The following is a 17474-nucleotide window of genomic DNA, read 5'->3' on the forward strand; positions in this document are numbered from 1 at the left end:
ATAGTGTTTCTACATCGTTCCTAAACGGTCATCAAGTATTACCTAAGCTATCTCCCTAGCAGTAAATGGCTGTAATCTTATGATGATTTAAAACCAACCACTTTTTTACGCAATAAATGAAGAACATGCGTAGGGATAAACTGCTTAAATCATATGGGCATATGGATGTAAATGATGCATAAAACAAATAACTTCCGCCAAGAAAACCATTTAATATATTTACACATGTACTTCAAATGACTTGATCGCCTTCTTGGTAAAAAACATGACGTTATATTCTTTCTGTTTCGAGTCTATTTAAAGTGATGAATAAGTAATCATGTATGTTGCGGATGTAGATCGTAAAGCCATAGAAATACACGTTTCATCTTTGTAATTTAAATTCTACGAACACTTAACAAACAAACGAAACAATCGCATAAACAATAGAGACACAGTGTTTACACCATAAGACAATTCACTTCAACGGTACGATTTTCTTCCATTAAACACGAGTAATAAAATAGTATATTTATTTACAGATTTTAATGTGTGAATAATATGTACATGTGCCATCGAATACAGAATCAAGCAAAATAAGCAATGCTTTTAAAGAAGTACTGAACCTTTATTTTCAAAACAGCTCTTATTTCGTCTAAGGTTAATTTTGTATACGTAAGTATATAATTTCAAAATGCAGTACCCCTACAACATAATTGTACATCTCGTTTGGTTGTTTCAATATTTGAAAAAGTGGTGAACAATATCTCGACTCATTAGATGTACAAATTATGTACTAAAAATACAGCGTAAATGACATGTATGATTTACTAGATATTTTTTTATAATTACATTGCACTAAATAAACTCTTTTATTTGTTTCGTTGCATCACATAATACTGGAAAATACCAGTACCGTCAACTGCCACGCCTAAGCTTCGGCATAACCGGAAGTCTCGATTGCGCTTGAAGTTGGCAGACGACAATAGGACAGGCGTGTGTCCGAACGTTATGATGTAACCTCCTGGCTTCACCGTGGGAAGCAGCGCCTGGAAAAGCTCCTCTGCCTCGCTCGTTTTAACAACTTCCGAGTTCAGGAACCTCACGTAGCAAGCATCTGCGGTGCCGAGCTTGATCTTGGGATCTATGGCGTTGGCACAGTGGGCTTCGTCGACCCTCTGCTTGGCGAAGTTTGCCATTTGTTGACTGAGGTCCTGACCAATGGTGTAGCTTCCGGGCATCGCCTTCTGCAGGGTGGAGAGGAACACTCCTGTGGAGCATGCTGGATCATAGAGTATAGGCCTCTCTACGCCAGCCTCAATCAGGAACTGTATGGAGTACGCGCGAATCCTCTCCTCGCCGCAGCCAAGCATGACGTCAAACGCGTCATCGACGATCCAGCCTTCCGGTGGAGACCCAGCCTCCAGGCGGGCGGGCTCACGTAGTAGCGGAAACGGATGAATCAGCTCAGCGTTAGCGCCCCGCTCGTCCGCGACGATATCTTTCATCACTCGTAGCTTTTCGGCTTTACTAAGTGGGTGATAAAACAACGTAACGTTCGAGTCACTTATTCTCTGGTCCACGAAAAGGCCAAGTATCATGTCCGCTTTTACAAGGCTACAGAACAACTCGGGTATCTTAAAAGCGATCCAGTAATCGGACAAAAGCTTTCTACCGACAAGCCGCTGATAGCCCGCATGACCTGGTCGCCCGACGTCCAAGAAGAAAATCCCCTGTGGTAAGGCGAACATGGATTCGTCGATCCGCTCAATTCCCCTTCCGGCGACGGCCGACCAACTGACAGGAGTCTCCGTAGCGTTCACTACCGCTTCGATATTGTTCCTCTCGTATCGGTCCAACTCGTCAATGAGCAACCGGAGAGTCTTTTGATCACGAGGGGAGTTTCCGGCCGCGCTCAACGCCTCTTCAAACTTCCCCCTGCCCGCCGTCCAGTTTCCGGTCGAAAGAAGCTTCCGTCCGGCTTGGAACATCTCTCCGAGCCCTGCATCGTACATTCCCTTAAAGATTCCATCGTAGCTAACAATTGCATCGGTTTTTTCGTAAGTTTTATTATTTTCATCTGCCATTTTTGTATTAAAACCGTCGATGCGATGATTATATTATAACGTGTTGTTTTGCTTTATATAGATAACGCCAATTCTAAATCCGCATATGTCTCACTTCTGTTTTCCAATTATGTTTATTTCAGTTTCGTTTTCCAGTTAGCACTCGGGGTGAGGGTTTAAAGAACAGGCATTAATGACCTAAAATTTCGCAATATCTTCAATGAAGACATATGGGAAAATGAACTTATGGTGTCACAAAGCCTTGTCTACATTGATAGCACGTCACAAAGCCTTGTCTACATTGATAGCACGTTTAGGTTATCTGAAGTAAAATGTTAACAATTTAAATCTATTGCAATTGTGGTTAGTATGGATAAGATACTTTATGGATAAGTGACTTTAGGTAAACATTTATCGCTTATAATGTACGTAAGCCTCACAATCTTAGTACCATAAACTGCTTATTAACTTAAGTTATGATAATTTTGACATCTTTATTGTATTGCTTCTATACTTATGCTGATGTTCTTCTTCTAGCCCTACTGAAACTACTATTATTTGTCCTCCTTTCCTCAAACACAACAGCAGCACACACAAACACACTACTACTATTGTTGCAGCTGTTGCTGCTTCCTCTTCTACTACAACTACATCTTCTACTGCAACTATAATAACAAAAACAACTACTACTACTACTACTACCACTACTGCTACTGCTACTACTACTACTGCTACTGCTACTACTACTACTACTACTACTACTACTACTACTACTACTACTACTACTACTACTACTACTGCTTCTGCTACTGCTGCTACTGCTCCTACTACTACTACTGCTGCTACTGCTACAACTACTGCTGCTACTGCTGCTACTCTTACTACTACTACTACTACTACTACTACTACTACTACTACTACTACTACTACTACTACTTTTACTACTACTGCTTCTGTTGCTACTGCTACTACTACTGCTGCTACTGCTACTGCTGCTGCTGCTACTGCTACTACTACTACTACTACTACTACTACTACTACTACTACTTCTTCTCCTCCTGCTGCTGCTGCTACTGCTACTACTTTTACTACTACTAGTATCCTCTATTCCTATAACTTCGTGCAGCCCTATAAGATCGTGTACTTTTTTATGACGTAAACTTCTAAGCAACATTCGAACGCACGTACCCGAAAACTGTTCACTTTTGTAACGCGAGAATTTCCCCAGCCGATAAGACAACAATCAAGAGGGAAAAAAAATATGATATAAATTGTCTGTTTTTCTGACCTCGTTCCAAAGAAATAGCCTAAACAATGTTTAAAATCTGCACATTTCCTTCACCAGACAGCTATGTTTGTCAATGTTTTGATCGTAAAATGTTGTTAGAGTAGTTTTCCTTGAAGGCCCGTCTAGAATTTGTATTTTGGACTCTGTACTTGGCATTACAATACGATTAAAGTATGCTGTATATGCGGAAAATTTTTCCCCCAAATGTTGACACGAGACCATACGTTAAGATCGTGTCCGGCCTATTGCGATAAAGGTTCTCACTGCGTCAATTTGGGATTTTGTCACAAAACAACTGTCATTAGAAGGGGTGACAGCCTTTTATGCCCCCATTGTGAATAGAATTTTATTTAGCTTTTTTCCATTAGTAAATACAGTTTATCTAGACCTCTGAAAACAGTTATCACCGTTTATCTTTCGTTTTTATGAAGACCAGTTTTGTTTAAACCATTATTTTCATTACAGTTTATTCACGAAATTCATCTAAAACAACAAATATTTAATACAAATAAACACATATTCACAAAAACATATATCGGCTATTATAAACACATCCCAGGGCCTCGCTGTGACGTCATCAAAATCGATGCACGATCTTATAGGGTAATTCTGTGTGACGCAGACTACCATATACACGAATGTTTAAAGGTACGTAATTCCATTATTATTATCTGTCCACCAACATACTTTACTCGTTATTTGTTAAACAAAAGATACATCATAAAGTATATATCACGTTTATTTATTGTCTAATGATCTTTCATGAAAGATATGCCATTGAAATTTAAGGTGCACGAACTTATAGGTTTAGAGGCTACTACTACTACTCCTACTCCTACTACTACTACTACTACTACTACTACTACTACTGCTGCTGTTGCTGTTGCCGCCGCCTCCGCCACCACCACCACCATCACCACCACCACCACCACTACTACTACTACTACAACTACTACTACTACTACTACTACTACTACTACTACTACTACTACTACTACTACTACTACTACTACTACTACTACTACTACTACTACTACTACTACTACTACTACTACTTCTACTACTACTACAACTACTACTACTACTACTACTACTACTACTACTACTACAACTACTATTACTACTACTACTACTACTACTACTACTACTACTACTACTACTACAACTACTATTACTACTACTACTACAACTACTACTACTACTACTACTACTACTACTACTACTACAACTACTATTACTACTACTACTACTACTACTTATGTACTTCTACTTGTACTGGTAATTTGTTAAGAAGAGACCTCTTTGAAACAAAATTCCATAATAGCGGAAAGTTTCGTCCCCGATTAGCCTGAGCGGTCTGCACGGGCTAATCTAATATGACTTTTATTCGCACGTGCATTTATTAAGTCCAGTTTTTCCAAAACGCGGCTCACTCATACGGACTTAGGATTGCAATACGGACTCAGGGTGAACAGGTTTTATATGTAAGTCTTGTGTTAGTGTAACCGTTTAATGCGACGCTATTAACCCAAATGTCATTGACAACTTTAATATGTACCATCAGGTTACTAAGTTGTCAGTTAGCGCTACGTCTAACGTAGAAGCTTAGTGCACGCTCTTATGAGCTTAACGTCCGAGAGTGCACAATAATTACCAAATAGACGACTACATATCCATTACATTGTCACAACGTACCAAACAAACACCAGCAAACTGGTTTCTTACCTGAACGAATGGCCAGGGTGATTTGATATGAAATACTGGTAAAGATCGGTTGTAGTTGCAGATAAAATAAATATATACAGTCACGTACATACTTTGGTGTTGGATTTGTTGTTGCAGTGATTCCATTTCGACTGAAACATGGCGTTACTACAGATGCTAGCGCGGGCTTGCTTCACAGTCATGTGTTTCATTCAAAATCTGGTATAGTAGATTTAATATATTGAATGTATGGGACGATACAATCTAGCAAGACAGGGTTTTTCGTTTACAAGATAATTCATTTACACGAAGAAGTCCATACAAGCGGAAAGTATTGTACCTGATAAACCTGTGCGGACTGCTCGTGCTAATTTAGGACGATACTTTACGCACATGCATTATGTTCTTTTTCCTAGAGCGCAGCTTTCAATACTTCTACATAATACGTATATTTTGTCTGTCATATATACATCTGAATATCGTTATCAAGGCATAAACTATTTATCGGTTAATCTAAATTACATGCGCGTTTATTCTCTTCTTCTCTTTTTTTTAATTGACATACATATTGTGCATATTTGCCTACTTTCAACTATTTCGAACAAGAGATTTTTGTCTTTAAGACTACCATGCTCACACGTTAAGAACGCTACAATGTTTTGTTCAGAGGCAGCACCAATAAAGTTAAACCCACAACCTTAATATTAAGCACGAACATTTCTCTTTCGACAGCTTCCGTGCATAAAGGGTCGTATACCGGAGCCCGGTCGCTGGTTGCACGCACTTCTTGACGTCATACACCGCGGCGAAAACAAGCTGTTCAAGCTGGAGTCCTTGACCGACTTCTACCATACCTACGGACTCTTCCGGTTCGAGAACAAGGTCTACATCTTTGACCCCAAGTTGACCCAGACCGTCATTAACAAGCTGGAGAAAGGCGCTGGGGACTACTTGGAGAACTCGCCGCTCAAGGATACATTTCTAGGTTAAACAGTAAATCTTATCCCCGTATTAATCATGTGTAAAGTCTAAGTAGTAAAATCTTGCGCATCTTGCATAAATTTTGCTTATTTTTTTATTGTAAATGTAATGAGTTTTATATCTTAAAAAGATAAACTTACAAAAAGAAAAATAGCTATTTACTTTTGAGAAAATGCATTTATTCTCTCACTTAATTGAAATCACTCCTAAAAAGTAACATCATATAGATCTATTCAAATTAATAAAAAAACAAACTTTGAAGCAACATGTTTTGACCATGCCCAGGTAACACGTCCTTTACATTGTCGTATGTCTACTCGTTCAATATAAGAAATGGACCCGCATGCTTTTGACCAACGGCCTTCGAAACTATGAGTACCATATTTAATATCCGATTATTTTCTGGTATCTAACCTTACTTTCAGGATCCTCGAGCCGCAGCCCGGAAATACGGCGGGCAATCGCTGCCTTGTTTCGGAAATCCACTCTGGAAGAACGCGGCGGTCTCATAATTGCAGACGTCGACAACATGTGCAATAAAATAGGACTGGAAGCTAAAGAAGGTAGGCTACCCTCATGTATTTTGGCATCTGGCGCATTACTGTTCTTATAAGACGAGTTAAGAAGAAAATGTCCATGTCAAACAGAGAGAAAGTGTCAAAATATCAATAAAACATAAAAGATGGAGCATTTAATTGAAAATGTAATTCATGTTTATGAGTGTAATTCACTGTATTGAACACATGCCTTTTAAATGCCAGTTGATCTACATAATTCAGGTATTATTTAAGATATGTCAAATGCAATAAGTGCTGTTTTACATACATAAATAATAAACTTTCCATATATTATGTTGATAACTGGAACATGTTCGATATTGTGCCATTTTCACAAATAAGTACAAATCAGTTCGAATCCGACCCTCTATACATTCTTGATATTTTCAATATTTACGGTATGTAGTTTCATGTATGAACACAATAATACAAATAAGAATAATTGTTAAATATTTTTCACGTGCGATGTTGATACGATGACGTCATTTAATCTCCAGGCCACGTGATTAATATCACAGACTGGAGTTTGCGTATGGCAATGGACGTGGTGGGTCACATGCTTCTGCAGCTTGACCTCTTTGCAATTGAGGGGAAACAGGAAGCTCTCCTCGAATGTCTTATGACCATACTTCACAGGTTAGTGCAACTGTTTATTGGTTTTATTGTTTGAGTTTTTCACCCACAGTATTTAACGTCAACTACGTAAATATTACTTTTCTTGCGTTATCTGGCTTATCAGAATTAAGTGAACTAACGTACACAAGTATACGGACGACTGGACTTCTTTAATCTCAGGAAGCGGTAAAATGACCTTAATAATGCATTTATGACATATCCCCGCATACGTTACGTATTTGAGTTCGAAACTACATAGATTCCCCAATTTTTATCGCGACAGTGCTTTGCAAAGCACATTTCACACTGGCGATTCTCTTGATACCGTAAACCAGTATTTCACAAAGCTCGTGTTTGTTGTACGTGGAATGCTACAATAATTTAGGTGCTATGCCCTTGGTGAGATAACCTCGGACAGCGAAGAGTTTAAACAGGCGAACGAGACGCTGCAAAAAGAAACCACCACCATCTTGGAGAAAGCTCTTCAAAAGGAGGATAAATCTACCGACACGCGATTCGTCATCAAACTGCACGAAGCCTGTGGGTTTGAACAGGTATGGTTCGAATAATTTAAGTTAGCAATAAGAATAAAACATATAAAGAACAAACGATATGCACTAGTATTTGGCGGTAACAGTCTAATTAACTACGATTATGATATAAATATTCATATTTAAAAAAATATGTTTTACCGTTTATTTTGGACTAATAAGTATGTTTAACTGAATACATGTAATTACATAGGTACAAGTCTTTCCATTACTTCATCAGTAAATTATAAGCTTTTATTGAATCGCCCCAGTATAAACTATATTTCCCATACATGTATTTTGAGTAAGCTTTAATTGATATAAAGATTATTGTTGTCGAACAGTGATGCATTGAACAAATGTTATGTCCGTAATATGGAGATCTGAACATGAAAAATATACATTTTACGACATCAAATATAAACCCCGTGTCGTGTATCTGATTCAGGCCCGTGACAACATGAAGTTGTTCCTTATGGCGGGCTCAGAGACCACTGCCTCCACCATCCCCGTGTTCTGCTATCTTATGGCCACATACGCTCGTGTACAGGTAGGGAATTGTAGGATAAAACGTGTAACACACACATACATATTATGTATTAGAATGAGGTCCTGCCCATAGATGTTGAGACAGAAAATTGCGTACATGTCCTTTTTTATATTTCATGAGATTCATTTGGTGCACCGTAATCTGTATCCGATTGTTTTGACTTGTAAAGCGAATGTACGCAATAGACTATTTTAAAGTAAATTTGATATTGCAATTACTTTAACGCTGACCTATGATAAAAAAGTAATACAATAATTATAATTGATACACATTAGCAATACAATAATAATAACAACACAAGTCTGATGATTGCACCGAGCATATCTACAGCCGCTAAGATATATTCTACTTTATACACTGTTGATATAATATGTATTTTTTTTTTTGGAAATTGATAGCATAAAACTAGCATGTGATGCATTTTATATATCATCAAAGCATATCATTTGCTTAAATAATCACAAAATTTAAAAGGGAACCAACATAAACTGAAAAATGTTTCGTTTTAATACGACAACGCTTATATTGTTAATATGAAGGGAATAATTTACCCAGAAATTGTGCTATGCTCTTTGCATACTAAATGACATACTTATTTACAACTTATTGATTACACACAGGAGTATCATTCATAAGCTTATTGGCTTGTGCTTTTTATTCACATGTTATGTTGTATGATTATATACATGTGTATTATTCATAACCTCATTGGCTTGTGCTTCTCTCCAAATGGTATGTTGTATAGTTATATACATGAGTATTATTTATAAGCTCATTGACTAGTGCTTTTTTGTTCACATGTTATGTTGTATAGTTATATACATGAGTATCATTCATAGCTCATTGGCTTGTGTTTTTTGGTGTGCACAATTTGTGTTGTATAATTATATACATGAGTATTATGCATAAGCACATTGGCTTGTGTTTTTTGTTCACATGTTGCTTTTTATAGTTGCTCATATGTTTTATTTTATTCTTTTTTTCTATGTCTCTACTAGGGACAAGTTTTTTATTGTGTTTTCTTCTTACTTTTGTGATTATATCTTTTTACTTCTTCAAGTCTATGGAATATTTATCTTTTTGTATTCCTAATTGTTGTTTTCTATTTTTGTTTGTATGTATGGACATCTTATGTCCTATAAGAGAAACCAACTGAACACATTTTAAAATAAAAACTTACTGGACAAGCACATACAAATTACGATTCACATCACCCTCCACCTACTTAAATGATTAAATTATGTACTTTAAATGTTAAAGGATTAAACAATAAAGACAAACGAATAAAAATCTTCAAATGGTTAGACGATTTTTTTTTATAGTATATGCCTTTTACAAGAATGTCATTTGACACCTACTTTAGCACAAACCTTAAAAGATGAATGGGACGGAGAAATCTATCTCAGTGGAGAACATACTAATAAACAAGGCATTGCCTTTCTGATAAAAAAAATAATATAGGGGTCACAGTCGATAACTTTAAGAAAATAATAATTGGCAGACAAGCAAGTATAGATATCAAAATACACGAAACACAAATAACATTAATCAACGTCTACGGCCCCAACATAGACGATTCCACATTTTACGAAACATTACAATCCTTTATAATTAATAACCAAGATAAAAATATTATAATCGGTGGTGATTTCAATACTGTCCTGAACCCATTAATAGATAAAAAGAATGGAAACCTTTATACTCATGCTAAAAATAGAAACATTTTAAATAACATACTTGAAAACTACAATATGATAGATATCTGGCGTACAGTATACCCAAACGAGAGCAAATTCACCTGGCACTCAAACACAAAACCAACAATATTTTGTAGATGAGACTACTTTTTAATATCTGAATCTCTTTGCAACATTATTGCCACATGTAAAATAAAACCAGGATTTATGACTGACCACTCTCTAATTGAACTTAAACTGCACAATATACAACCTGAAAGAGGCCCAGGATACTTTAAAATTAACAACAGCATCTTATTAGATACACAATATCAAACACAAATAAAACAGGAAATATTAAATACAGTTCAAAATAATAAAGATGCAAACCCAAACACCTTATGGGAAGTAATTAAACGAAATATACGCAACACAATAATGAGACACAATATCAAACACAAATAAAACAGGAAATATTAAATACAGTTCAAAATAATAAAGATGCAAACCCAAACACCTTATGGGAAGTAATTAAACGAAATATACGCAACACAACAATGAGATACACATCATTTAAACAAAAAGAAACACACAAACTTGAAACTGAAACCATCAAAACCATTGAAACACTTGAAAAACAATTGCATCAAACACATACAAATGACACCACCGACATTGAAAATGAAATAACATTAAAAAAAAACAAATATTAGTTGGAATCTATCATACACATCTCAATGGAATACTACTAAGAGCGCGTGCACAGACGGTTGAACACAATGAAAAGAATACAAAATATTTCGCAAACATTGAAAAACGTAGAAGTGAACAAAAAACTGTACACAAATTAGTAGTCAATGGCAAAGATATAACAAACAGAACTCAAATACTAGAAGAACAACGTTTATTTTTCGAAACCCTCTATAAACGAAAAAATGTTGAAAATAACACTCTTTTTAAAAATACACATCACGCTTTAAACCAGGAAGAAAAAAACTGTGCGACGGATTGCTTAATGAATATGAATGTTGATTAGCCCTAAAAGAAATGCAAAATAACAAAAGCCCAGGATCTGATGGCATCACATTTTATAAAATATTCTGGAATGATATAAAAACACATCTAATTAATTCACTAAACTATTCATTTAACAACGAAAACTTAACTACGCTACAAAAACAAGGTATTATATCACTTATTCCAAAACCTGGAAAAAACTTAGAATCCTTATCAAACTGGCGCCCGATTAGTTTACTAAACAGTGATTATAAAATTGCAACTAAAAGTATAGCAAACAGAATAAAAAAAATATTGCCATCAATCATTTCAAAATCTCAATCTGGTTTCATAAAAAGACGTTACATTGGTGAAAACGTTCGTCTTATCCAAGAATGCATAAACTATTTCAACAATTCAAATAATCCTAGTCTAATATTCTTTGCAGACTTTGAAAAAGCATTCGATTCGCTTGATCATTCATTTATGTTCTCTTGCTTAGAAAATATGAACTTTGGTGAAAGTCTCATTCAATGGGTCAAACTATTCTATACCGATATTAACAGTATAATCATCAGCAATGGCTTCTTTTCAAACAGTTTTAACATCGAACGAGGGGTTCGACAAGGATGTCCACTCTCATCATCGCTTTTTATTATTTGCATAGAGTATCTATCACATCACATCCAATCAAATAAACACATAAAAGGCATATCACTAGAACCTGACGAAGAAATCAAACAATCCCTATTTGCTGATGATGCAACTTATTTTTAAATAACAATTACGATTCTTTCCATAACCTAATAGAGTCGCTAACCTTTTACGGAATGATATCGGGTCTTAAACTAAACAAAAGTAAATGTACTGTGCTACGTGTAGGTAAATTAAAACAAAGTAATGTTCAATATAAAAAAGAAATGAAATTTAATTGGACATCCGATGAAGCCACAACGTTAGGAATTACATTCACAAATAATGAAAAGGATACAGTTCTTAAAAACATAGTACATAAATTACAGAATTTTAAAAACTGCTTAAAATCATGGCATCATCGTAAACTAACACTAATCGGAAAAAACACAGTATTCAAAACGTTTGCACTTCCTAAATTAATATATGTATTAACAGTTCTCCCAAATCCACCAAATGATGTCAGCAATATTTAATTTCATATGGGACGGTAAGCCTGATAAAATAAAAAGAACTCAGTTAATTCAATCTGTAGAAAATGGAGGTATCCAATTAACGAACATTGACTCATTCTTGAATGCAATCAAATACAGCTGGGTTAAACGATACCTAGATAATACCAATACGAGTAAATGGAAATTATTCTACCAGAAAATCCTAAAAAAATATGGTGACTCCTTACTCTTTGAATGTAACATCAGCAATACTTTCTTACATGAAATTGCAAACGAAAACATATTTCTGTCTGGTGTTCTATCAGCGTGGAGTGATGTCACTCATAACTTAAGAGACCCAAACCAGCAGTAATACAATTTTATGGAACAATAAAGACATAACTTCAAACAATAAGACGTTTTTCTATAAAGACTGGTTTGAACGAAGCATTAAATATGTCGACCAATTATATGACTACAGAATTAAGGATTTCTACTCTTTTGATAATATATGCTACATATCCGGAATACCTTCAAATAATTTTCTGAAGTACTACACACTAATCAAAAGCACACACATACATATTAAATCTGAAACCAATACAAATAATACACCATGTACTCAATATAAAGAAGTGAAACTCCAGCTGCTGGAGCAGTATTGAATTTTCATTAAAACAATTAATTGGTCCTTTATTTAAGGCAAGTGACCGATTGCCCAAACAGTACAAAACAGCACAATACAGCACAATACAAACCAACATAAACACAAAATATGAATAAAGCTGGGGTCACCGCCTTGGAACGGTCAATGCAAAGCATTGGGGGTTTAAACCTGGTTATAGAGCGCTCAACCTCACACTTGGCCCAGCAATATTCATAATACATTTAAGTGTAAATAAAATTTAACGTCATAGCATTGTAACTCAAATTAAACAATAATAAAAGGGAATTAAAACGCATTCAATTTAATTACTATTTAATTACTCAATTGCATTGAAGATACAAGAGTAACAGAGTTACAACTTATTGACGAACGATCAAATAAAACTATTAACAATTGTCAACTACATTCCTTCTTTATAGAAAAAGATTTAAGAATGTAGCATCATGGAGTTAATATAAACAACATTTGTAGAAAACATACTTGGAAGAAAAAACAAAACAAATAAAATATTTTACACACTACAAATTAAAAACCCTACAGAAAACTCCAAAATCCAAAATAAATGGCAAGTCATTTTTGGAGAAAATGAACTAAATTAGAAACACATATTTACCATGCCATATAAAGCAACTATTGAAAGCACACTGAGAAATTTTCAATATAAATACATCCATAGAATTATAGCTACAAATAAATATCTCTTTAAATGTAAACTATCTAACTCAAATCTGTGTGACTTCTGCAGTGAAAACATTGAAACTATAGAACATCTTTTTTGGGAGTGCAAACACATACAGCCTATTTGGAATCAATTAATATCTTTTCTTGAACAACATCAACTAAACGTTAAACTATCTTTCTTAAATGTATGTTTCGGAATTAACTCATTGAAATCAATAGACTGTAATAATATTGTGAATTTTATGGTTATATTGATGAAATATTTTATCTTAAACATGAAGTTCAAAAAACAAGTACCAAATTTTAATTGTTTTGTCCATAGTCTTAAACTAAAAATCCAGATTGAGAAAGAAATAGCCCTCAGTAATGACACATTACAAATCTTTGAACAAAAATGGAATCGGATTAAATTCTCATAATGTTTTGTCCACTTATATACATTTCACTCTAATGTTAGTTTATCTCTCTAAAAATGTTTTGTTTATTTATTTTGTTTATTCTTATTTTTCAATCAGACAAGATCATTGTGAATATACAACAAAACACACAAGTCCAGTATTTTTTCTTCCAACTTTATACAACTCATCATTTTTCATAACTATTCCTCTGTTGTTCTTTTCTTTTCTCTCTAAAAAAAAATATATATTAGCATATCTTGTATAACATGTCTGAACTATATTGCTTTGTACAATCACTATGTTGTATGATCATATACATGTTTACATTGTATGTATGATATTGAATAAAAAAAATGAAGGGAATTATTTAAAAGCACGAATTAATATATATTGACATCTTTTCCATTGATAATGTGTAAAGCTTTGCATTCAGGAAACAAACGAATAATATCCTTAAGATATAAAATATAATGAGATATATGGGACAAAGTTCATATTTTAGCTGCAAAAGTCCGTTTAAAGTATTTAATTTGTAGACGACAATGTACTTTATTAAGTTGTGGTCTTGTGGTGTTCGGGAAACAAGCGGACCTTGGGTAAACCCCCACCTATCCAGTATGTGGTGAACACCAACAAAGCAAACGAGTATTGAAGTAGGCGAACCTCTGCGCTTACCGGACAGCCTAAAATAATATCATTTGTTCCATTCCCCATTCATAGGACGAGCTCCGTCAGGAAGCAGACGAGAACATGGCGGCGCTGCGAGCTGACCCCGCCCTGACCCTGCCCAAGATGGAGAGCGTGTTGCGCGAGGTTCTCCGAGTGTACCCCATAGCACCGTTCATCAGTAGGCAGACGACACAGCAACTCGTCGTCGGTGACGTCACGATAGGGGCAAATGTGAGTGGAATGTGTGATAGGAATTTATCTTAACTAAAAAGAGGGTTGTTAACTTAGAAAGCAATATAAGTTGTGTATTGCATGCAAAATAAGATTCGAATTTATGTAAGTAGTGAATAAAACGCGACTTAAAAATAGCTTTATTTAAACAATATGAAACTTTACAGCAGAATCTGTCAACTTTGATAAGATGTCGGGCCATTTAGAATGTTATAATGTGCGAAGAATTTCAAATAGTTTACTTCGATAATCTAATTGAACAAATTTGGTTGAGTTTGAATTGACGTATACCCTCGACAACCACTACGTGTTATAGAAAGCATTCACACGTATGCCCAATGCATCTCGTGTTTTCAAGGCGCAAATCTACAATTCATAAATAAAACAAGGCTATTTTGTTCTTTACGTGTTTTATTGTTGTCTTTTTCAGACCGATATAAAGGCATTTACATGGGGAATTCATCGCTCTTCAACACAGTGGGACCAGTCTAAGGAATTCGTGCCGTTCCGGTTCCTAAATTCTGGCGAAAAATCCGCGTCAGCTATGTACATCCCCTTCGGGGCCGGGTCCAGAATATGTATTGGGCAACATCTAGCCATGCTGGAGCTAAAACTAGCCTGTGCAATAATGCTAAATAGGTTCAAGTTCTGTAAGGTATCGGAGACTCCGGAGTTACGGTTTGTGACCGATTGGGCTCATGCAGTGGTTCATCCGGACAAAGACATGTTCTTTAAGCTTGAAGCAAGATAACAAGCAAATATCATAAGTATTAACATTTTATGGTCTCATGATATTTATCTTGACCAGACTGCAAGATGCGCAAGCTGGTTGGGCTATGACTATGATGGGCGCATAAGACTTAAGACCCATTTTCACATGACGTGGGTCTTTACTAATCTCATTGTTTATCGTAAATAGCACATATAAACACAATGCTTTTCGATATACAATTCAATTTAAAATAGCAAATATAGCAAACTGGCAAAATTGAGTAGCCTATTAAAGCGTTCAGGAACGATTTCCAGACGTGCTGACCTAGTACGGCCAATATGTGTTGTTAGATTATAAACGATTTCCCTTTTATTTTGACACTATACTATTTTGGTAGTGTTTGTTTTCTCATCTTGAAAGTAAAATTATGTTTATCGCTAGTCAATTATGTCTTCACCTGACGATTTAGTGATCGAGTACAGATCTTGAAATTCTGAAAGATGGATTTTAACGCATAGTTGTAACTCGGCCACAATTTTTGTCTATGTGTCGTTTAAACATTCATAGAATAGTCCGGAATTCCTTACACTGAACAGTGTAACATCCTTAACGATGTGCACAGACGCAGTGATGTGTCCAACGTTCAAGGGATTTCTCTCGAATCAGCCATTGAAATATTCGAATGTATTCATTTGTGTCTGCTGGTGTTATGTAAATGTCATTTAAGGTGAAAACCTGGGTAAAACAGCTATGCCGAAAAAGCGCATTAGTGTTCTATACCGATGGTAAGGTCAGAGACAGTTTGACACCGTGCGAAATGCTAAGGTAACAAGTAATGCATCAAAAACAATACGCGTCCACAGCGCTGTTTTTATAACGACCTAATTGATGACTAAAAAGAATTGCCCGCAGATTTCTTTTTTATTATTTTCATCAATTATCTTATTGTATATTTTGAATTTGTTTATTGTGTAAAGAAACAAAAGTTGTGTAAAGGGAATTTCCATCATGAAGTTATATTCTTAGTGTGATAGGTATTCGATATTCCAAAAAAGTTCATTTAATATGATGGTACATGTAATTGCAAATTTTATTTTATAATTACTGGTTCTCAGTACCATTTTAATCATATTTTCTATGCTTTCAGAACGTTTAAAAGGGATATGTGGTTGTTATTTTGTCTATATTACCTCTATAACATAAATAGGATGAAAAACAGAACATACACATCTCCACATGTGCGTTAAGACACACTCTTTATACATTTGAATGGGTTGTGTTTATTTTAAACTTGAGATTTACAAAGCTATAACCTAATTTTGACAAATGAGTTGCGTCTAAGATTTTGTAATAACGAACTACTTAAATGCCTTCATCGCTTTGATTTATAATATATTCACACGGACATCTCCCCTCCCAAACGTGAAAACAGTAAAACATGGGAGACTACTGCGAGGATTTATCCTTCCCAGCTTACAATGGCTTTGATAAATTGTTCACTGTGATGAGCGAATGGCTGAATAGATCAACACCATTTGCACTTTATAGTTCAGTCGACTAAATTGTTACTGAATTGCTCAAGAAAACCCCTTTTCAATTCAACGTTGTAACTCCTTTACTTCTTCGCTGAATTCGTTAAGAGTTCTTCGGGAATGGCTTCCGACTTGCTGTCGCTTAAGACAGTCGTTTCACACGTACGTTCGACATATTTATTTCTATGATATTATATTTGTACATGTAGTCGTCTTTGTATTTTAATTAAACCGTGTTTGCATCTATGAAATAAAATGTAAGAACCAGTAGTACAAGGTTAGTATCGTTTGTTGATAAAGGTAATAATAATTACAAGATAGTGATACTTTTTTACTTTTATTACGACACGTTGGTAGATGGCATATATAGATGAAAAAGATACACAAACATTCAACCAAACACAAATAATTTGTTACTAAAAAGAAAGAACAAGTAATAAACCTAATGACTGAGCAATAAGTGATTGGAATTTTGATTGTCAAAGACAAAATATGACTTATGATACCGGTATTTT

General features: G+C 35.1%; 2 protein-coding genes across 4 annotated transcripts in view; one reads left to right on the forward strand and one right to left on the reverse strand.

Annotated features, from left to right (window-relative positions):
- The window catches only part of LOC127872473 (uncharacterized), a 7864-nt gene extending 5570 nt beyond the window's left edge, over positions 1-2294 (reverse strand). The window contains exon 1 of the mRNA XM_052415806.1: positions 855-2294. Within this exon, the coding sequence (XP_052271766.1) occupies positions 855-2066 (1212 nt within the window). The 5' untranslated portion in view covers positions 2067-2294. The remainder of the gene's footprint in view (positions 1-854) is intronic.
- Positions 2295-2306: 12 nt separating this feature from the next.
- Positions 2307-17227, forward strand: LOC127870881 (cytochrome P450 3A15-like). Of its 3 annotated transcripts, none has more exons than XM_052413458.1 (9): positions 2307-2408; positions 5176-5259; positions 5770-6022; positions 6444-6581; positions 7073-7211; positions 7576-7744; positions 8169-8270; positions 14536-14715; positions 15146-17227. In XM_052413458.1, exons 2-9 carry the CDS (start codon positions 5197-5199, stop codon positions 15464-15466), a joined length of 1365 nt encoding a protein of 454 aa, XP_052269418.1. In that variant the 5' UTR covers positions 2307-2408; positions 5176-5196; the 3' UTR covers positions 15467-17227. The 3 variants fall into 3 exon arrangements, with proteins under 3 accessions (XP_052269418.1, XP_052269416.1, XP_052269417.1); XM_052413456.1 differs by having other exon boundaries at positions 2310-2448; XM_052413457.1 differs by having other exon boundaries at positions 2389-2470.
- The last annotated feature ends 247 nt before the right edge of the window (positions 17228-17474 follow it).

The sequence above is a fragment of the Dreissena polymorpha genome, chromosome 3 (genome assembly GCF_020536995.1).
Source record: "Dreissena polymorpha isolate Duluth1 chromosome 3, UMN_Dpol_1.0, whole genome shotgun sequence".
Lineage (NCBI taxonomy): Eukaryota > Metazoa > Mollusca > Bivalvia > Myida > Dreissenidae > Dreissena > Dreissena polymorpha.

What these genes read in the sequence shown, in the direction of transcription:
- LOC127870881 (XM_052413458.1), top strand. Translation starts at nt 5,197, where the DNA reads ATGGCGTTACTACAGATGCTAGCGCGGGCTTGCTTCACAGTCATGTGT. An exon ending in GCTCAAGGATACATTTCTAG is followed by an intron (nt 6,023 to 6,443) that starts GTTAAACAGTAA and finishes CCTTACTTTCAG; the next exon opens with GATCCTCGAGCCGCAGCCCG. An exon ending in CTTATGACCATACTTCACAG is followed by an intron (nt 7,212 to 7,575) that starts GTTAGTGCAACT and finishes ACAATAATTTAG; the next exon opens with GTGCTATGCCCTTGGTGAGA.